The 25,707-nt window shown below is 41.7% G+C and overlaps 1 protein-coding gene across 2 annotated transcripts in view; it reads left to right on the top strand.

The window, feature by feature from the left end:
* The window catches only part of meis1b (Meis homeobox 1 b), a 76,995-nt gene extending 51,552 nt beyond the window's left edge, over positions 1-25,443 (top strand). The window contains exons 9-13 of one of the 2 annotated variants that reach the window (XM_085296263.1): positions 1,787-1,863; positions 15,958-16,016; positions 17,798-17,887; positions 18,528-18,625; positions 23,493-25,443. In XM_085296263.1, the coding sequence (XP_085152389.1) occupies positions 1,787-1,863; positions 15,958-16,016; positions 17,798-17,887; positions 18,528-18,586 (285 nt within the window). In that variant the 3' untranslated portion in view covers positions 18,587-18,625; positions 23,493-25,443. Of the gene's footprint in view, positions 1-1,786; positions 1,864-15,957; positions 17,888-18,527; positions 18,626-23,492 lie in introns of those variants that run through there. The other variant, XR_014894795.1, reaches the window with a different exon arrangement.
* Positions 25,444-25,707: the final 264 nt, after the last annotated feature.

A 25,707-nucleotide genomic window follows, 5' to 3' on the forward strand; every position in this document is an offset into this window, starting at 1 on the left:
TCTCCCCTCGCTGTGCCGGGTGGTTCCAGCATTAAACACAATCCTGTTCATTATGCACTGAAAAAGCTTTAATGAAAAAATGAAAAAGCTGGCGCCGCACTAATTTTGCACATCTGATTGACTAACAAGGAGACATACCCTTGATAGATGTACTGCAAATATCATACAGCAGCCATATGTGTGGTGCCTGTTTTTGAACACAATAACTTGGGATTTTTATCGAAGCACATGTTAGCGCTGCGAGTAACTCTAAGCTCGACTCGGCCTATTTTTAAGAGAGCAAATTAACCTAAAAATATTTGAATTTGTTCTTTAAAGTCAGTAGCATAAGATTTTCTAAGTTTTTAGACAGTCATTGTTAAATACTACTACTTAATCATTGAAAAGCAGTGCTCTAAAATAGTGCTGACTGGATCATTAAGCCAGATTATCCTTATGCTGTTTAGTTTTTGATGTATCCCTTCTGTAAATGTATACACAGCTTTTGGATTATAGATAGTCCTCCAGTTTGTGCTAGCCTTTCAACAATCTATTCTCTCCATCGCTCCCTTTCCCCTCCCTCCTCTTCTCCTCTGTTACGGCCTGCCTATGCCGTACTGCACAGTCCATGTCTTGTCTGAGTCATGAACAGCACATTGTACTCCATGAACAAGGCTCCGTGCAACTGTGATACCCCCTACTCCAATATAAATCAACACACTCCCCAAGTTCGCATTTATCCCATTTATTCATTCTATATATTTAAACAGGTGGCTCAAATTTAACTGTTCTCAGCTGGCTTCTTGATAGGAGGGGTCACAGTCACTGGTTTATATTTAAACATTGACTTTAGAAGTCACTTCGGGCTTTTCGTGTCCATGATGCATTCGTTAGTCTTCAGATGAATAAAAAATCATTCAGATTCCAATTTGGATCCTCGAATAAGGAGGAAGGATCTTTTATCTTTTACCTGTTAATATTATTGTTGCACAAATGAGTGAAAAAGGGATGTCTTCTAAAATCAAGGTGATGCAGTTTGATTAAAACATATTAAGAGTTACGAAAAATGAAAGTTTATTGGGTGTATGCGTATAACTTCTTCGCCCTCCACCCGATATAAGACTCGACACAGCATTGAATGATATGTTTTGGTGGCATTCTTTAATTTTGGGGATAGGGATCATATTGTGCAGTTAAGCCATAGAAATAATTGCAACAAAAAGACAAACTTAACAGAGTCATGTTATTGTACACACTGTAATAAGGATAAAAGAAACCAGCAGCAATAAAGACGCGAGTTTTACATCCTCTTGTCTCTATTCCATCGGCTTAATGTTACATATTCCCCACTCTCTGATTACATATGCAGCGGGGTGAAAGGGGGGCCATTGACGCGAATATATTTGTGTAAGAGGCTGCCTAATTACTAGAGCTGGTTCTCCACTTCACTTAACTTTCTAATTGGCTTGCCTTTTTGGCTGCCATTAATTACAAGATTTCATATTCCATTAATGATCGGAGGGGGTGGCACATTAATGTGCACACACTCAGATGTACTTACAGTATACATAGACATACACACAGGCACATACTGACACCTATGCACCAATGAGCATGAGCACACATCTCATTTTCTAGGTCTCATTACAGCGCATGGTTTTGTATGTGCGACTGTGTATGTGCAACCTGTGCCCTGCAACATCTCTTTCCCTGCTAAAAGACACATCAAAGCCCTTTTAAAAACACAAGAAGCTTCATTAAACAATTTGTGGTCAGCCTTTTCTCAAAGTGTCTCTGTCTCCTGCAGCATCCCTACCCATCGGAAGAACAGAAGAAACAGCTGGCGCAGGACACAGGACTCACGATCCTACAAGTGAACAACTGGTAAGTCATTTCAGAGTTTACATGCAGTCGATTTCAGGAGTTTGACCCCCCAGGCTATCCCAGTTCTTGATGATTAGAATTAATGCCTCCACTCCACCTCTATTTTCATCACGCACACGCACACACCATTTACTGAATCATCCTCACCTAGATCAATCCATCTAAAGAGATATGGCCTGGAGTGATTTTCCAAACCAACAGCCTAACTCGGCCCAAACATGAGAATCCATGTTAATTAAGAATCAAACTACTATCTGAAAACATCCAATAAAATCATCCAAGATGCACAACTTATAAAAGAATGATTACTGCTCTGAGACTAATTATAGGGTTTTACTTTGGTTGTCTTATTTTGGGGTTTGCGGCTTTTTGTAGGCTTACCTTTAACTGTGATTAGCATTTGTTTTAAACACTTGGAGAACATCATTTAACATTCATCTGCTCTTTGTAAATTTTTAAAACATACATTTATTCAGTTTATACACTCTGTTATCCTGAATTTTCCTCTTTTTTTCTTTTGCAAATTATCCTGAAGTCTGTAGTACTGCATATTATTTGAAAAGTAAAATATGAACAGGAAACACTGTATATTCTGATTTGGATTAAAAAAAATCCTCTAAGAAGCTTAGTTACCTTTGTCTTAACAACTCAGTTCAGTCCAATACAAATGTATCTGTGTAGCTCCAAATCCCAACAATGGTCACCTTAAGGTGCTTTATATACTAAGGTATGGATCCAACAATATTAGACAGAAAATACCAGAGACCAGACAAACTCTCTTTTAACATGAAGGTGGGGAGTAAAAGAAAAGGGGGAAAAGAGTCCAAAGAGACAAAGATAAAGCACAAACTATGGAAGAGAGTAGATAAAGGTTAATGATCCAATAGTGGCATATAAATGCATCAAGAGTGAAAATAAGGGAGTGGAGAAGATGGGAAGACCCCAGCAGCCCAAACCCGCATCAGCATACTAAGGCATGGGCAGGGTCACCTGCTCCAGCCCTGTGATTAAAAAGGGAAAATTTTAAGGCCTGTCTTCTGAATTTAAACTGGGAGCTGATTCTATGGGAGAACAGCGTGATAGCCAAAGGAACTGCATCCAATTACTTTTGCAAACTCTGGGAACCAAAAGCCTGCAGTCAGAGTACAAAGTGAACGAAAGTCAGTCAGAGAACAAAATGACCATATATTATTGTTATTATTTAGTACTTATTTTTTAACAAGGCATTTGAAGATGTCCTTGTTAGCAAGGAGCCTAGCATATTAGCGGACAGGCTGATTGCTAACTAGCCTCTGCAAATTACTGCTCTGTAAGTGCCAACAGGCCTGTTAATTGGGCATGGACTGAGCCATAAAATAAGGTTGCTAAGTATCCATTTTAACCTTAGGTAATACTGTAAAAGGTAAAAGGAGGCCCTGTGTCCTTTTGCGGCTAGTCTTATCAGAGAGATGGCTATCAGCACATGCTTAGTGTTATTAGCCATGTCTAATTAAAGGGGCTCAAGTCTGGGTAACCAAGGCAGGGCCCTTGCAGAGGGTTTTTGATCTAAGCAGCCCTTAAAATAATCCTTGAAAGTATCAGTGAGTTTGCTTGGTAGGAGCATGAAAGTGGAGACTGCAGAAAAAGCAAAGAGGAGGAGTGAGAGTTGAAGAGGCAGACAGTGAAAAATAGATGAAGAGAAGGAGAAAGGGAGAAGGGAAGAAAAGGAGATGAGACATGATAACTCCCCATTACCAGTGGCCTAATGATGTTAACATTATTCCCAGCCATTGTTTAATCTGAGACCTCAGAGACAGACAGACGTTAGATTAGGGTATGATGTATCAGTCTTTGGAGAATTCATTTTATACCAGGCCAAAAACAATACACACACATACTGGTGAAAAAAGGTCTCCGGACCAGGGGGAATCCTAGAGGTTATCAGATCACGTGACCCCTCTGAAATCCATGGGGATCAATCCTTACAGCTGAGATAAAGCCAAACTCTGTCTGCACACACGCCTGTGTCTGTGTGTGAGTCACAGACAGTCACATGAACAGTAGCTTGGTCACTTAATACTGACTGTGTGTTCTCAATCTGTTTGTTATATTTATTGGTAGGGGAATAGCAACACACCCCGAAGGTGTGTATGCATGTGTATTTGTGCAATACCAACACACACTGTGTAAATCGTAGGAGGTTAATCTTGGTTTGTAGAAGATGTGTGTGTCTGTGTGTGTGTTTAAAAGAGAGGGACCGGGGGTGGTTAATCTAAGGGGTATTAGCTGTTAAACCCTCCATGCTGGGATCCCGCTGCCCCCTCACATTTTGTTGTATACGTGCGTGTGTATGTGTGTACACGCTTGTCCACAGGCATATTTCCATGCATGGTTCGGTTGTTTGAGCAAGCGAGCAGTACAGTGTGGCATGGAAGGGCGATCAAGGAAAACAATAAAGTGAAAATATGGAGTGACAAAGAGATAAAGACAAAGAAACTGACCAAAAAAAGAGAGAAGAGAAAAGGAGGATAAGCAGAAATGGAAGAGGGGGAAAAAGATGATAGAAACAAACGAAAGAAAGACAATGACAGAGTAATAGAGAGCGAGGGGTTACGTTAGGGGAACTGCCATTTCACAGTCATGTTGTTGTGCTGGTTGGGAAGCCCCGTCATTGGGTGTCTCCATAGCAACCCCCAGTGATGTTACCTCCTGACCTACTGATTTAGTGAAGTCAATTTTCCTAGATGTGATTCTGTTTGTCAGTGCTTTGGAAAACCGTACTCACAGACATATATACAAATGAGTACACAAACGCGCTTCACATCTCGTGTGTTCGCTTGCAAAATGGGTGCAAAAGAAGACTTCCGAAAGTATAAAACACCTAGTGGGAGTGTGTTTCACAGTCACATGCAGGCCATGGGCAATGAATTCATGTTAAACAGCTCAGGATGTACCGGGGTCATCCATGATCCGTGCTTATTGTCCCAACAGGGGATGACTTAACAACTGACAAAGAAAAACTCTTGTCAGAACATTAAGAACACACACTCTTCCTTTCTTCCCCTGCATCAACATAGACACATACAATCTCTTTATTGTACTGTACAATGTGTTACCTCACATATATTGCATAATCGCACACTGCAATATAACCATATACTCTCCCTCTGTCTCCCGCACCATAGATGTCTTAACACACATGTTGGTGTGCATTATTGATGAGTGAGCACGCGGTAGGGCTCAGCAGATTAAATAAAAATGCTAAAGGCCGGCAAGGGGCGCAGATCACTCATGAATTATTGGCAGAAATACGCTGCACCAGGGAATCTCAATTTGAATGGCAAAAGTGTGCGTGTGTGTGTGTGGCAATACATGTTCACATTTACAAAGCAGAATCATATACAGAGAATTTAAGAATATTCTATAGCAAACGGAAATTTCTCACGCCCTCTGGCATAAACGAGTAACAGAATGATGTACATTAAAACATAAGTGCAAAGTCTCCCATAGACTTTATAGAGCAGTATAGTATGTCACAAAGAGCACTCACCCATGTGAATGCTTATGACGTTAAAAGTTCATTAACAAACCTGTACTGTAAATTCTAAAGAATAAATCAACCACAAAGAAAGTATTTTTTTTTATAGTTTTTAGTAGTTTATAGTATGCATTATGTTGTGTTGTTTAAAAAAACAAAGTAAATTTAATCTGTTTTTTGTTCCTGTATTATTTTAGTCTTCTAATAATTTTGGGCTACAAAAAGTTTTTGCTTTTTATCTCATCTTATTTCACTGAGCTGTAAAACTGACACACAAACTGCTGCCACCTCACAGGCCTGGTGTTGCATGACAAAAGCAAACAGCGTGACAGAAAAGATACAATCTGTGTGCAAAATCAAACAAATCTTTCAGGCTTTTATTTGCATTGCAATTATGATACTGAAAAAAAATGCAAAGGATCTCCAAAAGGAGAAGTTCTTTTGTTCCTTCGAGTGCATGTACTTTAGGAACACAAGTGCATATGTTCCACTAAGTGAGAGCTGGATTACACTGTCCAAACTGTTTGGTTATGTTTTTCAGAGGCATGTCAACAAAACAAAAGCAATCCTGGGATGGAGCAATAGGGGGAAAGAATTCTCATGTCTCAAGGAGACGAATTCATAACTGACCTCTCCTCAGCATGCGATATAAAAATAGCTGTATCAGTTGATTGGTAAAGAAAGAAGTCGAGGAATAATTTGATTTAGATCTGCCGATAGACCCGTGTTTATATCTGTCAGCAACCATAGTATGGACATGTTCTTTCACAATACAACCTTTTACCTGCTCGAACAATTACATCATTCTGGACTGAGCCAGGAGCTAAAAGCTCCATGCGTAACATATAAAATGTCTTTTTTTTTCTCTCTCTCTCAATCTCTCTACTCTCTGTTTCTCTGGATACAGTCAGTATCTCTGTGCTAAGTTCTCCTAACGCTCCAGTGATGTAAAAATCGATGGCGAGGTCATCAGGTTTCCCTTGTTGGCTGCCCCTCCCCTTCCTGCCTGCAATTTAATAATACCCCTTTAAAGGCAGTGTTTAAGCCCCGCCGAGCAATTGTTTTGTCAATAAGACCTCCTTTTACGAACGTCTTAAAAGCATGCACAGAGTGAGAGTGAGGGAGAGAGAATGAGAAAGAGAGGTAGTATTTAAAAGGGCAGAGTGGACGGACGTTCGGGCTACTTAGGAAAGGGGGGCATGGCACATACATATGCTGCTTATCGGGTTTCTGAAAGCACAGGCAGGGGGAACATAGAGGAAGAGGTGAAAGAAGGGAAGGGGAGCAAGTAAGGGAGGACAGATAAGTGGAGCAAGGTGAGAGGAAAAACATGCAAAGAAGAATGACAAGAAGCACTTGCTGTTTATAATTTTTACCTAATAAAATTGGTTAATTCAACTTAGGTTGAAGATCTAATTTTGTTTTTGGTTTGTTTTCGAGTTACAGTAATGTTGCTCTGGAACTGAGATGTGGTTAGACCACAAAAAACGTTATTGGAAGAACAAGAATGTCAGGTTAGGTGGTGTGAAGGCCTCTGAAGCATATGAAGGAAAATCTAGGTTTAAATCTTACCTCCTCTATTTGCCATGCATATTTCCTGCTCAATAAGGCATTCATATTGTGTGTCCAGTCTGTTTTGTCACTACTTAAAGTAGTTAAAAATGTCATTAATGCATCTGGCAAACGTTGTCATCAAATACACAAATACATACACAAACACACACGAAAGGACTCACTTTGAAGGAAATGTTTTAATATCTGGAAGAGTTGATTACTAAAAAAGATCCACCTATTGCAAGAATAATAAACTGTGTTAAACAGTTGAAATAATGAGAGCAGATGACAACATGTTTCAGTGTTCTGCAAGCTGACAGGCTTAAGAGAGAGATGCTAGAACTTGTTCACAGAAAGTCTTCTGAGGTGTGTGTTTGTGTGTTTTGGAATTAGCAGGCCAAGTTTCAGTCTATGCCCCGAAGCTCGTTTCGTACACTGCAGCTGTGTCAAGTTGCTTCAGCCTGAAACTCCTTGACATTACAGGAACCCCCCCCCCCAAAAGACACACACGCACTTGCACACTTTTCACTAGATGTGACCTCAGCCTAAGTTTTCAACACTGAGGAAAAATGTGAAAATAATTTCAAGAACAATATTTTCTTCCCTTGGTTTGAAGTCTGTTGCTAACAATAGTTCCATACAGGAAACTTTAGCCTGTGCAGACACAACCCTGTCTTTACTGTATTATGTCAACAAAAGTGTGTGCAGACACACGCGCGTGTGTGTGTCTGCACACTCAAATAGGTGTCCATGTGCAATGACTGACTACAAATAACACCATTTCTCCTCACCCCTACTGCCCTCTTTCTTCCCCTCACTTTCTCTATTTCTCTTACATCACAGCACGCTGCCCTAGGCCAAACCTGCATTTCCCTTCATTCGCCCCTCTCCCTTTCTTTTTTTTACTCTCTTCCTCTTTTTATCCCCACTCCTCTCTCTTGCTTTTTAAACCTCCTTTTGTTGTAGAGGAGGGGGTAGTCCAAAACATGAAAGGCGGCGCAATGTGAATGCCCGGGATCTGTGTTGAAGCACACATGGTCGCTGTCGTACTCGCAGTTGTTGTTGTTCTCACGCTAATGTTTTCTGATGTTGATCAAACACTACTGTGAAGTGAACCAGCAGGACGGCGATCAAGTGCTGCGAGCCAAAGTTAAATATCGAGGAAAATAGGACAGCTTCTCCCACAATTAACAGACAGAGGACTGACAGTGATTTTATGCAATTAAAATATGTGACGGTTCCATGTAGGGGATTTGTTGACAAAGCATAAAATGAGAATGTTTCTGCCGGCACTGACACACGTGGCAGTTGCCAGCCAGTGTTGGTGAGATGAACTGGATCGGACACCCGTGTTTAATGATTATTACAGTAGTGGTAAAATGTTCTAGCAACTGGATTTTTTTTTAATTAAATCCTGAAATTGTATATGCATTTACTAAAGTAGGTAAGCTGACATTAAAAAGGTAAATTGAAATGTCAATATGTAAATTTTAAAAATGCATTAGAAGCTGTCATGTCAAAATATTGCTCCTTTACTTTCACTCCTTCTTTTGTATTTGCTGACTGTAGATGTCTGCTGCTTCTGCTAGTTTCTGGGCACTCAGAGGGATCCCCATAGCGATAGCCGCTGTGAGCCAGCGGGTGGAAGTGACACGCGCAGAGACAGGATATGACACGGGCAGTATGGGGGGATTTAGGTCAACCACTGTGTGTTTGCAACAGTCCCCACTGCAAGCCCTGTCAGCAATACTGTCTCTGTGTGACACGGTGGTCATCTCTCTCTGACTGAGATTTTTGTGTGTTTGTGTGTGCATGTTAAGTTGGTGTGTTTGTGTACACGGGGAAGAAAAACACACACTGTATTTGTTTTTTTTTAAAGCAAATACATATGCAACCTTGCCCATGAAACCTTCATAAACACAGAAAAGTGGAGTGCTGCTAACAGAGAGTTGCACATTCACAAAGAGCAACACGCAGAGACTCACACACACACACACACACACACACACACACACACACACACACACACAAACACATTTCGATCTAAGCCCAAAGGCTAAAGGACACATGCTCTGTCCACTGGTGTTTGCGGAGTGGGCAGTGTGCAGGACAGCCATGTTGTTTCTGGGTAAAGCCAGGCTTCAAGCCATACCCTCTCTTTGGCATTGATGGATGACTGGCTCACTGAGTCCAAGACTGTCTGAATGTGTGTGAAGGGAAGCAGGAACAGAGATAAAGAGAGGGACTGGGGTCACGTGTGACAGCTGCAGACTCCCTTTTAATTTCTTTTCTCTGTCTTTGTCTTGTTTTTTTGTCTTCTGGTATTGTGAGCACTTTTTTTCTTTATCCTGTTTCTCCCACCCTCTGTTTAGATTTTGCTTTTTGGCAAGTCCTATATAGAAGTCGACAGGAATTGCAAAGCCAGCAAAGTCAGAGCCAGTGAGTCCATGTATGTTTTTCAAGTGGCCAACATTTCCTCCATATACGTCTGAGAGGCACCTGGTTGTCATGGACACACACACACATAACACACTAAACACACACAGCGCTCCTCTCCAGTTTGTGTGTGAATGGTTACCCGTCCTGTTGCTCCACTCTGTAAAACCAGCTTTAGTGCTAGATTCATGGCTCTCTTAATGGACACTGGGCTCTTGGGGAGGAGAGCAACAGGGAGTGTGTGTATGTGTGCGTGTATCCTTACATGCTTGTATTTTATGTGTGTGCCGTAATGGGGATTAAGTGACCCCGTGGTTGTTCTCAGTCTAAAGCTCCTTTTAAATTTCACACTGTTTTCTTAAGTTTTCCTCCATATGCGGCGCTGGATCCTGCTAATCCACCTCGTGTTATTAGGGGCTATATTTGCAGACCTGCATTTACTTAATGTGTATGTTTTTCAGTGGGTGTGTCTGTAAATAGCTGTGCATGCATTTGGAGACTGGCTCCTGGTAAATACTTATGTTAAGCTAAATTGAAATACAGGCCTCATAATTAATAACAAGAAAGCTACAGACAAACAATCTGATCACATTACTCCTGCATGACCTTACTTCAACCCTACTTGTAGGCTGTTTTCTATATTGTTTTTATATCTCCATGTTCATCGTAGTGTCACAGCTAACCCCAAGGTTAACACATCTTCTCTACAGACCCAGTGCGTAGGGCCTTTAGAGACAGTGTAATATAATCATTACACTGTCTCTAAAGAAGAAAACATTGGCCCCCACAACAAGCAACGCAGGTCTCGAAACTCAAAAAACACCTTTTGCTTTCCAAATGTAAGGAACATTAGAAAGCTAATATTAGCTATTTGTTTGCAAACTGCTGTAGTTAGGTGGTTGCAATGTTTTAGCTTTTCAGAGTTCTCTGAATGATGCACAATCCACTACAATACCAGACGCATGCTGTTTTAGCTTAACTTAAAGAAATAGAGTAGCCTAATAGTGATCTATGGATATTTGAATAATCAGTGACAAAATGCTTGCTGCACATGTAGCATACTGAGTGACAGCATCCCAGAGTTTTGCCCCTCTGCTTGGCTCACATTGTCTTAGCAGCATTATTCAGTTTGGACACCTGTGCATTTTTGTTTGTGGGTCTCTCATCTTGTTAGTAGTTCATGTCACCACATGGAGGTGCTTTGACTGTGTTTTCTGAAGGGTCTGCATTAACATTTCTGCTCACCAGCAGTGATGTGCCTCTGTTGTTTTCCTCTTCAGTTTGGACATTTAAATGAAATACACATGTCGTCATCTGGCTGCAGGTTGTCATAGGTATATTTTGCTGGTTGATCTGTCTGAGCAGCATTAGGAAAAATGGTGCAAATAAGACAACGGTGCTTTGAACTGGCAAGTGGGCACATGCAGGGCAAGTATTGCTATGCATTAACTGTTTGTACTCATGTGAGTGTTTGTACTTGCTGAAAGCTGCGTAGACAATTAAGACAAATCCAGTCATTTTGCACAATATAAGGCTTACACATAGATAGTTGCAGTAGCCTTTTTTCCTTTTGGCACAGTCTAGAGCTTAGCTCAAAACCATACTTCCCAAGATAAACTGCACCAGTCCTGGTTCCCTGCAAGTGGTCTCAGATGCAGCTGAGATGACTGCAAGACTGATGGGATAAGAGAGAAAACAACATGATGATCCTAAATGCATCACTGCTTTGTGAATATGTCTCTATTCCTACAAGGAAACATTATTTTAAGGCATCACAAGTACAAAAATAATATAATTGTAATTATTAAATAGTTTTGGGTTTTTTTACCTTTTTTTTTCTGCAAATTTTTAATAAGACAATTTTTCTCAATGAACTTTAATATTTACCCAAACTTAACCTGTGCCACTACTCTGGGGATTAATGAAATTCACCCTTCATTAAGTACCGTCTGTGCTTATTTAGGGGCATTAGTCCATAAAAAAGTCATGTAAACACAACAAATAAAGCTGAGTCATATTTGAATTAGTCTTGTTTAAAACTGTTCCCATGCTGTAACTGTTTGTGTTGCAACTAGGCATTTTGCAAGCAGCTCCGATAGTTTATTTAAACTAATCTGAAGCATCTAATCCAAGCATCTGACCCGAAAACGACACAGAGGAGGAGAGAAAGAGAAGGCGGGATGGAGATAGAGTATGGGGAAATGAGAAGGAGGTGATTTATGAGTTAAGTCATCAACCGAGGAGAACAAAAGGAAAAACTCATAACTGTAATTCCCTTGCACACCCACATGCAGTATACTCACACACATACACACATACAGTGCAGGTACAAGCACGGGAATGCCCTGCCACCCCCGGCTGTGCATAAGAGAATATGTGAGCTGTATAATAAAATAACTAATTACTTAAGAAGATGGTGATGTTCTGGGACATAGGACGGGATAATAAAGTTCTGCAGAAATAAATGTGTGGCTTGGCTTAGGCTGGGATAACTGTTACTGAATTTATGTGTGTGAAAATGTGCAATTATTATTTTGGATAATATTAAGCAAGGGTAATGTGTTAAAGTCACTTTTTTAAAAACAGCAAGTTTTGAGTAAACAAATAAAGAGTTAAAAAAGAGAGATTATTTTTTTACATTACATGGGTGAATGAGAGAGAGAAAGAGCGCGCGGGCACACCATCAGTGTGTATCTGAAGGATATATGGGCCATGCGTTAATTGTGGTGGAGCAGGAGACAATCAATGGTATCCATGCAGTGACAGCCTGATGATAAGCTACATGATTCTACCCGTCAAAGCTTGCTTTCTTTTACTGCGTCTAAATCACATTGATTGGCAGCTAAGAGGAATGTGTGGTTGCAGAGTTATTTTAAGTGGCTGTCAGATTTGAATATGCATGTAAACCTCTGTCGGCGTGCGCAGAAATACACCGCTGGATCCTGATGAATGTATGTGATGCTGAAATATCCAGCGGTGTAAAAATATGAGATGTGTGCAGGCCGCGTGTGCAAAATTCTCTCAGATTACTAATGTAATAGTATGTAAGTGAGTGTTGAGAACGCGGGGTGGATGTGTGCGCTGTATGTGCGTATTTGTGTGTTTCTGTGCGTCTCATATTACTAATATAATATCGGTAGTTGGCTCAGGAGATATGCATGTGTGAGTATGTGTGCCACAGATATTGAGAACTCCACATGAATTTAAATCAATGAGCTTGTGGAGTAACCTTTTGTATATCCAATCTGCATCTTTCCACTGCTCGTTATTAAATTATCCCCTAATTGGTCACGCAACAAAGGCAGCTGATGAAAAAGACAATTTCTTGCTTTTAATTGGGCATTTCACGTGTGCTTCGTGTACACCTGTGTGCAGCTGACTCGGCTCAGTATGTCTGTGTATGTGTGTGTGTGTCGCACGTAATGAGAATAGGACATTAGCAAGGGCTTGGCAGACGCCGTCGCAATCAGTTCCACTCTTTCTAGAGGAGAAGGGAGAGGGGTAGGAGGATTAATCCAGACATGAGCAATCTCAGAAGGAGAAATGGATCCGACAAAAAAGAAAGAAACAAAAAAAAAAACAATAAAACTCTGTCTCCTTAAATGACTTTAGTGCCTTCAACTCTGGCATAACACGTGGCCGACATGCGTCTTGATCCACTGTGTCATGGGTGCATGCATATGTCAAACATGTGTGCTCTTGGTGTGAATCCAGCTCACATCCTGACGGTGTTCATGTTGGATTCCAACAAATTTTATTTCAAGTCGTGTTCTTTCCTTTGCCCAACTTTAGGCGTACCACCAGTGGTGTGTCACGCCAAAATAGCCCAGCTATTGTTGTACTGAGTGGAGCTGAATAGTGCAGCTCATTGTGTTGTGATGGGAGCCAGGGGAATGAACAGGCCATAACACACAGGCCCTATAGCACCCAGGGGTCGTGAAAAGGTGAAGCCCCGCTCCATTTTTTCTCTTCTCTGTTTCTCTTTTTCTTTTCTCTCTCTCCATCATTCCATCTCTCTCCGAGTTGTGTCTCTCTCTTATTTCATCCATCTTCCTTTCCCTCCTTTCTCTCCATCTCCCTCACCCTAACCCCACCAACCACCCCCCCAGTCTTTCTCTCTGTCTGCTTATTAACGGTCACAGCAAGAGTGTCTGGTTTGCAGACCAGATCCCCTTGCTTTTTTTTTTCTGATTCTCTCACTCCTCCTTCCCTTCCATTCTCCCGCTCTCCATCGCTCCGTTCCCCTGGCTGCTATTATGAGAAGCATTTTATCCTTTGTTCCAGCCCCCATGGTGCATCTGGCCTCAGATATAGGGACGACAGGGACAGGAAACCGGCAAGAGTTTTTGAAAGGAGGAGGGGATTTGGTGGTGTTGCTGTGAGGTGGGCTGCCAGTTTCCACCATACAGGGAAGGAGTGATAAGAAGGGAAACAGATACAAGAAAGAGAGGCATGGACACTGTTGTTTTTTTAGGAGTCACAATAATAACATCACCTGTAGGTCTAGTAGCAGCAGTAGGAGTAGGATTATTATTTCATTAATACATTGCCTGTTTAATCCTTAGAGTAAATAAATTCTTTTTGCCATATTTCACATCAAGTTTGAAGTCCACATATGCCTTAAGCCCTATTGCGCAAGGAATGAATACCTGACTTTCTAAGAAGTGTACACCTATTGCTGAAAAATCCTCCTTTGTTGCATCAGTGTATGTTTAAAAGAGGTAGAAGCCATGTTGGAAAAGGAAAACAAAGAGACAGAAAAGAGTCAAAGAATAAAAATGGTGACAATAAGACAGCTATGGATGACAAGAGGAGGGAGAGATCAACAGTGAGCTTGCACTGGCCTCCAGTTAACCTTGTAAAGGGTTTGGAGAGCAGAGGAGAGGAGAGCAAAGTTAAAGGAATGCTCAGGCCTCCTCAACCCTCCTCGCCCTCTCCCTTGCTCCTCCTCTCATATCTCCCCCAACAAAACAGGGCAGTGGGGGAGGAAGAGAGAGGGGGGGTGGTGGTGGTGATAAAACTCCAGACGTTCCCTCATTTGATGGTTCTCTGCCATGTCAGTGCATTCTTGCATTCCTCCCTACCTCCTTCTATTTCTTTCTACCCCTTGAAATTCCAAGGTTGTATACTTTATTGTAACAAATACAGAAAAAATGCCCCAAAGCTTCAAGTTCAAAGGTTGACAGAATCTCTGCAACTTTTTTTTTCCCAATGTAAAAAAAATTTCACTTCACAGGAAGCTCTGCCTGCATCCCTGCCAAAGCGAACAGTTTTTCTAAAGCAGCTTGCAAAATATAATGGAGCAATTAGGCTGTTAATCATTTCATTTTTCTCTTGGTATCTGCCTTTGCCACCTTCTGTTTGTTTATTTCCCTACAGCGCTGTCCTTACAAGATAATGCAGGATACATATAAGGCGAGAGGCTTCCATTCACTAATTAACAGACGCAGCATCCTAGTGTCGTTTTGCTTCTGTTCCCCTGCTGTCCCTTCCCAAAGCTCTTAACTGCACTGTGTTCCAGCTTTAGAAGTGTAGCAGGACTATTGTTTCCTTAAAGTTCAGTGAATGCTCCCCTTTCAGAGATGAAATGGAAGAGTCCGGTGGGGTAACAGCAGGAACACATAAATCAAGTCAGAAGCCCCAAGAGTCCTCTGTCCTTTGGGTCACCGAGGGTCAAAGGTTCATTTCACAAGAGTTTAAGATGACCAAGGCCGGAGCGCCACCTATAAGTGTGTGTGTGGGTGCGAATGTATGTGAATAAATGTTAGGAGTGAGAGAGGGATTAAGAGTGTGTGAGTAAGTAACAGTGCTTGTGTGTACACAATAAATGGCCTACTTGCTTTTGTAGGATGTAATGAAGTATAAAAGATTTTAGTCTAAGACTACACACACACACACACACACACACACACACACACACACACACACACACACACACACACACACACACACACACACCCTGCTGTCACAGAGTAACAAATGGTCACCTGTCTTAACACAGTATCACCCAAAACAGTGTTTCTCACTGGTGGCAACATGACATGTTTCTGTCAGCAATACTTCCCACACTGCTACACGCGAAGCCAAGTGTGTTAAACAGTCAGCAATCTCAGCTCGTTGTGAGGTGGAACATCTCCAACAAGGCAAGATGGGTTAAAATGTTTCAGAGGCAGGGAAAAAAATCGTGGCCAAGCCTCGCCCCACAAAGACCCCAGTGTTCAGGCTGATGTCTGCGTATATGCCGAGGCTGTGCAAGTTTGTACAAGTTGTAGAGTTCTGCATTTTCAAAGACAGCTGCCTTGATTATTAAGGTTGTTAAGATGTGACTTTCGCTGTGCCTCTAGTGGGGCTTTACCAGGGATCAGAGATGCTTATGGGAGAGTAATTACTCCATATCATTATTATGGTTAGCTAAGAAAGAGAGGCTGATTTGGCAATATGTTTGTTTTCGTGCTGTGTGCCATGATTTCTAGGTATTAGTCAGCATTTTTGCCTGATCTTGTCTTGAAAAATACACTAACTTTGTTTCTGTCTTTGTCCCTTCTTCCTTTATTGCCCTTTTCCTCCCTACTCTTCATCTACTTCAGGTTCATTAATGCGAGGAGGAGAATAGTGCAGCCCATGATCGACCAGTCAAACCGTGCAGGCAAGTCTTCTATAGTTACTGTATTCAAGTCGCGCAGGCAAAAACCATCCACACTCCATGCACCCGGAGGCCCCTCATCTGGTAAATACAGGACTGATGCCCCGACCCTGGAATGTCCAAAAGATCCAGGGGCTCCCCCCCCCCCTCACTGTTGTGACTGAGCACTAAAATCAAAACCAAAATGTTACAACATTAACAGCAATCATTAATCAACTATGACATGGCATTTGGAGTGAAAGCTATTTGTTAATTATAAAATATAATTTGGCTGAAAGCAAGTTAATGATGAGTGGATTTATTTTTCCTTTTATCGTCCAAACAAAACTAGCTGTGTTCTTGGTAAGCCTTGCTCTTAACCAGTCCCCCCCACCCATCCCACCGCCAACTTTTTGTTTTTTTCCAGTGAGCCGAAGGAGTTGAGGAAGGGGGGAAAAAAACACTCGGCCCTTCGTCCCTGGCTCAAACCGAGAGACAACTACACCCCTTTCTTTTTTTGGGTGACCGTTGTTTGGCTTTTTGGCTCCAGACCTGTTTTTACCCACGCACACACACCCCTCTCGCTCCTCTCAACACCCTCCCTCTACCCTATTTGTGGCTGGTCCAGGCAGCGAGGGGAGTGAGTGAGCGGTTCCTCTGGTGCATGGCTTGGTTTGGGCTGCCGTAAACTTTATTACCTGTAATAGGGGTCAAAGGTCAGGGTGGCAGTAGGGGCGCAGTAAAGTTCAAAGACATTCAGCGGGGCCGAGGTCTTGCTTTTGCTTGACTGACCCCCTAACAGGCTAAATCGAAGGTAAGTGGATTTCTATGAAACTGGGACAATAGAAGTGAGCAAAAAGTAGGAACCCTATCAGGTTTCACTTGTCATTCCTCCCTAGGCAGAGGCAATGTTTGGGCATTATTCAGCAAGAATGACTTTCTATTGTTCCAAAGGAAAACTGATTAGAGCGCTTTTTCGTTCTTTAAATGTATGTGCACAGTAACAATGCGCTGCAAACATTGCAGTGTTAAGTGTCAAAATTACTTAGAGAAGCATACAATTAGTTTGAGACCTTTGAGTCTAAACTGTTCAGTACTTTAGTATTAAAAATCACCGGCAGTATTTTTATGTCTTTTCTGGATTCCACAGTTCCTAACCACAAATGTTCTACCCCTTAAAACTTAGCCATTGGTTTGAGCTCAAAACTTTGACTTCTAAAATTCCAGTGAAGATACCAGTTTCCAAACACGCCAAATATATCAGTCTGAATTTTCCATAAATATATAACATAACATACTAGAAATTAAAGTTATTCCCATGTTATGAATGTAAACATCAAATGCACAAAAACAAACCTTTAGACGATCCCCAGAGAGCAAAGCGCGGTAAAAAGACGAAACAACCGTATGTTATGGCCTAAAATTTAAGAGTAATTTTTATTTGCACTAGCCCAGTTGAGTCATGCTAATATGTTACACTGGTTCATAATTAGTCAGTCTATAAAAGCAGCTCCTCAACTCTTCCAGATGGTCTAAATCTAGTCTTGAAACAACAGTCCTTGCATATGTGCGCTAAACACCCAGTCCAATCCCTTTTAGAACATTTAGACGTATTAAAGTCTACCAGGGGCTTACAGTGGAGACTCAGTTGCAGAGACATGGAGTAGAATGACGTTGAAAGACAACAGCGGCTTCCCGTGCGTGCACCAGTCAACAGATGATCCCGCCTCGGCCACTGAGCCTTAATTAAAAGCACTAATTGACCACTCTGTTCCCTTCCTCCCTGTCTTCTCTTCCATCCACAGTAAGTCAAGGAGCTCCCTACAATCCAGATGGCCAGCCGATGGGGGGTTTCGTCATGGACGGCCAGCAGCACATGGGAATCAGACCACCTGGTAAGGCTTGCGCAGCGTGTCTGTCCCTTTCTTTCCTCTCTTGCTCTTCCCATCTTTCCTTTCTCAGCTCATCTTCTTGCCTTTGTCTTCTCGATTCTTATGTTACCAGCGTCATTCTTGACTTTTTTTGTCTCTGTTTGCTGTTTAGTATTTTAAGTTTATGCTGTGCAATGCTCCTACACCAGAATGAGGATACACGCACTACATACACAAACACACTGTTATCTAGCCCTCCCCGAATACACCAGAACAGGTGTGGTCAATCACATTACACAACCATCTCCTTCCTCACTCCTACTCCTTCTCACACAGTCCCTCTCTCTCACGCCATCAGGTTTAATCCCAGAGTTTGTCCTTAAGCTCCTCTCCTCCTCCTCTATCCCCTGTTTTCTGGGATTCTCCCAAGTCCCTAACCCTATCGCACCCTCCACTCAAAGTCAGCAGGTTTGGATAAACTGCCAGGCTACTTAACCACCCCTCACTCCTCCCCATCACCTTCACACACCTCACCACAGCAGATCCAGCATGTTGTCTGTCACAGTTAAACCATCATATTATTTCGCTCGGTGTCTGCAAACCATTTCCTAGTTACACTTGGATTAAATAAATAAAAAATTAACAACTTATCTCTGTTTCTTAGGACCAATGGGTGGAATGGGCATGAACATGGGCATGGAAGGTCAGTGGCACTACATGTAGCCCTACTCCAGTGCGACCAATCACAACACACAGGGGGATGTAAGTAATATGCTCACTTTGTCACAAACACACAGGCTTTCTTGCCCAAGACTTTTTTGGACTTGGAGTATATTATTAAAATACAGTTCACCACGAGGAAGTATGGAGGGTGCAATTTACAGTAATATGATCATCTTGTAGAAATATTCTCCCACAAGATAATTACAAAAATATAAGTACAATGGGAGTGTCTGTGAGATGTCAAAGGTCACTGTTTGGAAAATGGCTATTTTCCAAACTGATATATTTAGGCTTTTTTTTTTTTTAAGCAAATGGGTTTTTGTTACAAACAGACTCCTTTTCTTCCCAGGCTGATTTTTCTCTGTTACTCTCTGTCTAACTCTCCCACCCCTTGGTCTGGTGATAAGAGCCTTTGATCACAACCTTGTAACTCTTTGTGTATGTAATGCCTGTGCATGTGCGTGTAGCTGCTTCACTTTCTCACATATCCAAAACCTACAAGACCTTTTTTTTTTTTATGTCAGGCAGGGGAGATAAGAGAAGAAGGTTTAAGGGGGGGAAAAAAAGAATGAGAGAAAGGAAGGCAGGTGAAAAGCTGTCATGCAATATTCACTGATTACAAAAAATTCTATTCTATATGAACTGTTTTGTCCACATTTTTTTTTATTAAACATGGGGCAGAGAGGAGGAGAGAGGGGTGATGAGGAGGAAGGAAGGCGGGGATGGGTTGGGACAGGGAGTTGGTGGTGCAATGGGGTGGGGGAAATTGGGGGGCAGGTACGACGTTGCTATGGCAACAGACTGATTGGCAAAAATGTAAGCAGTTGTGGTGCAAGGAGAGGGAGAGAGAAAGAGAGCGAGAAGTGAGCGCCCCTTAAGTGTCATAAATCTGCCGGGTTGCTGTTGATGCATGAGCCACATTAATACACACACTAACCAGCTAGAGGAGCCCCCCCCCCCACACCCCCCACACCCCCCGTGCCACCCCCACCCCCAACCCAACCCTTCCATTCCCTCTGTCTTTCTAATGCTTGCTCTGTCTCACTCCCTCTTTGTGGTTTTTCTCACTGTCAATTTTGCTCCTCCATCTCTTTCACACAACACCTTTTTCTCTGTTTCTCTCTTTCTCTCTAATTCTCTTGCCCTCTCTCTCTCTTTCTTTCTCTTTCTCTCACCCCCCTCCCCCCCAATCCCCCTTCTCTTTCCTTCCTTCTCTTTCCTTCCTTCTCTCTTTCGCCCCAGGGCCAAACAGACTCCCACATAATTCTGGATGTATACAGGCTTGGTGTTGTCACAGTGCACAGTGTGTATAAAGTGGCTATGGGTCCAATCGTAGTAAACATCATTGTTATATGTGTGTATGTGTACGAATTAGCCCGTTTGTACGCCATATGTGCGCATACCTGTGTGTGCCAGCCTTTCTGGCTACATGGATACTATACACAAACATTGTGAAATACATACATGTGCTGAATGTGGGTGTTTATAACTGTGTGCATGTATGTGCATGTGTGTGTATGGTAATAGGATTACTCCTGGCACAGGGAGGGGACACAAACTAGTGCAAAAATGGAGGAGGTAGCCAGCAGGGTATGGAGCTTAGCTGGGCCTAATTGACTAGATCCAAATTAAATATGCCATCACTAGAGGTGTGACCAATGGATTTGACTTATTCAGTTTACAAAAATAGAGACCATTAACCCTCCACACAACGCGTGTGCTTGTGTGTGCTATAGTGAAAATATATCACCCTTGTTTCTGTCACAAATGTCCACAACTGAAACAATAGCAGACATTCTTGCGTCAAATGGCATATTCCAGGTTTGAAAAGCTGGAAGACACTGTAATAGAAAGAGTATGCCTCAGAATGAGACATGTGTGCCTGTTTATGTGCAAGTGTGTAAACATCAGGGCTGGTTCGCTGTGTCCAAGCAGCCTCTTTCAAGCAGCTGCTAGCCTTCCCAGCAGACCTTGCTTTAAACAGCCTCAATTTGCCTGCTGAATCTCGTAATTGGGCCACCAGAGGAATCCTCCGTGAGACAGGCAAAGCACATAGAAGACGAGTAGACAGAGGAAGGAAAAAAAGAGGGAGAAAGAGGGAGGGGCGAATAAAGAGATGGCGAGAGAGAAAAGAGTAAATGAAAAGAGGGGAGGGGTAAAGGGAGGAAGGAAGGAATGAGGGAGGGAAGAAGAGAGTAGATGGGAGAGGGATGGTGACAGAAATATTTCTACTTTTCTTCACAAACGGAACGTTTCTTTACAGCTTCATCAGCTAGCCATTACTAGCTTCTAGCTTGTCTCTGTCAAATATTGCTATTTTCCTTTCTAGGTCAATTAAATGTAAGTGATGTGTTATATTCTTTCATGACCAATTAAATTAATAGGTTATTACATGGGGGGGGCGCGCGCGCGGTTATCTTATTTGATTAAGAGAGCACAGGTTCATTATATTTTATAAGCAATTTTCATTAGCAGAGTTGGGATTTTGTTTCCGCGGGGCTAAATTGAGCGGTTATTGTGCTGAGGAGTGCTGAGCGTTGATACAGAAGGTGTGCCTAGCAGTCACATTGCAACATTAGTTAAAACTAAAGCCAATTAGTCCTGCTTAGTGAAGAGCATTATGCTTTCCACCCAATGATGATTACAGAGCTTCTATCCCCTTGCGAAACAATACACCTGTCAGCAGAGATGAAGTCCAGCAACTGAAGCAGAAGTGAACTGAGCCTTTGATAGTGACAAGAGTGACTCTCAGATGACCCTTACCCCCTTTCCCTTCTTCCTCCCCCTTGCTTTTTCTCTTCCACAAAATTAGCCAGGGGTAGCCCCGGAAAACTGTAATTTTTAGTTTCATGACAATTAATTATAGCACAGAGCGTATGGAATTTTTCTGGGCCTGCCCACTTGGAGCTTTTCCCAAAATGTCGGGCAGAATGCTTGAGTGAACGCTGTCTGTAACCCCTTTGCTGCCAGTCTTGGCTGGAGACCCTTTGTCCCAGGATTCATTGCTCCAATCATTAAGCACAAATTTGTTAACCTTCTACGCAGAGGTCAAGATCCCTTCCCTCATCCCATCAACTACCACAAACCTTCCCACTGTCACCCCCTCCACCCCACCCTAAACTTATTTTTCTGCTGGATGAACTTTTACTATAAACGAACACTGGGGGGAAAAAAGAGAAAAAAAACAGGTCCCAATGGGGATTTTGCGCCCCCTTGTATTGTCCATGTGAATGTGTGTCACTGTTGATTTGGCCCTTCTGGAATCCTTCTCAGAGGCTAAGAAATGAGGGTTCCAGCTCAATGTATTGATTGGCTTATTAACTGAAAAACCTTATTAGCAATGTGTGCTCTCTCTCAAGCACGCATACCATTTATTAGACCCTTGACATGTATTTACCGCAGTAATGAGGACAATCTTGTTAACCAGGGGGAGAAACTGTAAGAAAGCCAAACAAACTAAGGGCGAGAATCAACAGATGAATGGATTGTTGTCCTGTGGTTATTAGACATACAGCATGCTTTCTGATTTCTACTACCCTTTTCCAAAAACTGCATCGTAGATATTTAATATTAGGGAAATTTCATAGATCATTTCCTTAACACTGGCCTGTGCTGCTTTTAAAGTCGCATCCATAATAGTTTGATTTATGGTAGTGCCACAGGTTATGTTTCAAAATAGAAAGGTTACAGGCTGGATGCCACTGGCTGAATAACTCCTACCACCCCCTCCCTTGAAAACAAGGTAAATGAATCTAACACAGCTAACATAATAGCTCACCCTTCCCTTATGCAAGTGGCGCCTTTTCTCTTCAGGTGAAAAATGATGTATGAGGGGAATAACAATCGAGGGCCCTTGCGTTCACTTCTCTATTGTCCTACTCCCGCTGCACCTCCTTGTCCTGTTCCCTGCCTTCCTTTGTGTCATCTGTAGTGGTCCTCTCATTTGTGTGGTGAACACGTGGACAGGCCCGGGGCATACTCAGGTGACAGGCGACTGCGAGCCTCACCTCTCCTTTGGTTTTTGACTACAATGGCCGTAGATCCTCAATGGTGACTTTCCACTTGCAAAGATAGATTACTGCTTTTGTTGGCTTTAAAGAGAGGAATGCAGTGAGAGGTGCCAGTAAAGATGGTTTTCTTTACATAGTTTTTCTATTGTATGAGCAGGTTTGATGGTGTGCAGCAGGTTGCACCAGTTTAAGTTGTTTTGGTTAATATGTGACACAAACAAGTCTTGTCCAGGCATATTACACTTTAAAGCAAGATTAAACTGCATGCCATGTTAGTACTGACCTGAAATAGTCTTATGTAGTCATCATTAATCAAATGTTGACTGGCGAACAATCAAAAGGTAATTTTAAGTTTTCTCAGAGTCCAGTTAAAGAGATTATCCAGGAAATGCTAAGCACAGGCCTTGGTATCACTTCAAGTCGATCATGTGTGTTTGGTTTCTAAGCCCTCTCCTACTGTTAAAGAAGCATTACTGCTGGTGTAGGATTAACTCACTAAACCTTCCAATGCGCTCCCTCTCACTCATACAGCCACACAGTGTCAGTGAAGGCCACAGTTTGGTCTTTTTCTGACCCAGATTAACACTACTTTGAGTTTGCAGTAGTTGCGACATACTATACTGTTTCAGTGTTCACATACTATAAGTGTAACGTGAGAGCAAGTATTATGTGATCCAGTGTTGTATTAAATGAACAGTTAATGTCAATTTCATGTATTTTGTAGTTAAATATTTTCTGCCCATGTGGTGCAGGCAGTATGCTAACTCGCTCCAGTCTTAATATTTTTATGACCTGACTAACATTTCCTAATAAAGTGGAGTTTTTAAAAAAAACTTCATACAGAAGACATTTTTTAGTGGAAAACCATTAACCATTTTCATCTTCTCTTTCCATAGACGCGCAGGGCAAACCAGGGGATCTTGTGTCTCACAGAGGCCTATAGAGCTATGGAGGGGGACTTCCGGACTTCCTGATGGGGACAACAAATGGCAGTCCCTCCGTTCACCTCCAAGATCCAACACATTTTATTTGGCTGGTATCTGCAGCATGGGAACTTCCATGACTGCCAACAATCCTCGTCTATATATCTAGCAAAGGTGATACACAGAAAACCAAACTTCACTCCAGTCAGATGAACCCCTGTCCTGACAGACTCCTGCTTCTTCTCTGGAGGGCACCAGACCTCGCCCACCCTGCTGCTGCCCACCCAGTTAACATGGATTCCTCCATTAAAGTGATTGTGATTGCAAACGTACATGACCCACAAGACATGCTGGGCTATTTGCCTGTACCCTTGGTGAATGTGGCACCTGTTGATTTAGTCTTGACTCTTTGGCAAACAAAAGAGACTTCCTGTGAGGAGCACTCCACTCTTTGGGACGATGGAATTGGACCAAAGAGAAGCCAATGTCTGTATCTGATAAGACACTAACAAAGCAAAAGAGGTGCCCTTTAAATAATATAGTGGATTGAAACCTGGAAGGAGGGAAAGCAAGAGTAATGAAATTAAAAGTATAACTATATCAACCCCTAGTATGGGAAGCAAGTGGAGAAAGAAAATATACTGTATACTGTTGTAAAATTACGCTGGACTCTCACAAGAACTGGGAATTTAAGTATTGTAAATGCTATTGTATTGTTCTGCATATTATGTTGTTTCTAATAGATTTTTTTTAAAAAAGGATGTGAACTTTTTTCTCTTTTTTTTCTCTTTTTTTCTGTTTCTTTTCCACACTGTGTGTGAGCGCCGTCTCTCCATCAAATTTGACCTCCTGTCCCCTCTCCCTACTCAATCACACTGCAGTTTTAAAAGAAAAAAGTAAATAAATGAACAATTCGATCAATCCGTCATTTCTTGAAGGGCCTTTATTTGGATTGCTTGGAGTACAATACTGACAGATCTTTTTTCCTCTGCATAGGACACACAGCCCTTTCATGGAACACACAGCAAAAGCTGGTGCAGCTAATTGTATTTATGTTACATTGTCTACACCTTGTCACTCCATATTTTTTTAAAATTAATATTATTTTCATATCAATTTATTATACCCTCCTCTACTGGTGGACTGTTTCTATTAGTTTAAAAAAAATTCTGATGATGTTTGGGGTAATCAAGCTCATTTAATATCCAACCTCAGTGAACTCGAGCTACACAAAATTTCTAGTAGCCAACATTTTGGACAAACAAGATTTTTAATCTGGTTGCCACTATGCTGTGTTTTTTTTTTTTTTGTTGTTGTTGGTTTGTTTTATAAAGAAACAGTGTAATTGTAAAGATGGGGAACAGACATGATACACAACTCCTGTTTATGCTCACAAACAATCTAAAAAAATCATTGTGGATGGGAAACTACAAGTATGTGTCCCACAAACATGTTGTTTCCTGTTTTTCTCCATGTGTGTCTGTGATTGAGGGCTTCTGGAAGTCTATTTGCAGTGTTTTAGTGATGTTTATGTCACATGGTTGAACACTCGCATGGCCAATGGATTCTCTTCCCCTTTTCGTTTGATGCAGCCTGATAACAGGGAGAGGCAAAGGCTATGGGGAAACACCATTTATGCCACAGTCCATTCATTTTGATTTAACCAGATGATGTAATGCTGATCAACAGACAGGAGAGAATGTAAAAGTCACTGTGCGTGTCAGGATGCATGTGAGCGGTACCGTGCATGTATGAGAATGAGTGTGTGTGTGTGTGCTATCAATGCTTCCATTATCCATTGCTTCATACATGTATTATGCACATCTTTAAGATTCATTTGAAGACATGTTTCGTATGCTTTTCCTTTGAAGGGTGTATATGTACATCTGTGTTGTAAATAAATACTTTTTGTCAAATAACAGAATTCCTAACTATAGTCTCAAATTATCTTCCGATACACAGGTATGACATATAAAACACATTATTAATCGTTTAGGAGTTTTAACAAAAAAAAAGCAAATAACCTCAACTGATTTTTGTTAAACTAGATTAGTCACAAACATGTCAAATGCCCACTAAAGAAAGGTAGAGGATCATTTATACTTAAAGAACATGCACTTAAGTCAACCCTCCTCCCATTGCTGCGGATAATGTGCAGCTAATGCATGCGTTATGCTGTAATTTTCTC

This window comes from Mchenga conophoros, linkage group LG13, assembly GCF_057382185.1.
Source record: "Mchenga conophoros isolate Kocher_MC1m ecotype Shallow Benthic linkage group LG13, M_conophoros_male_GT1.1, whole genome shotgun sequence".
Classification (NCBI taxonomy): Eukaryota; Metazoa; Chordata; class Actinopteri; order Cichliformes; family Cichlidae; genus Mchenga; species Mchenga conophoros.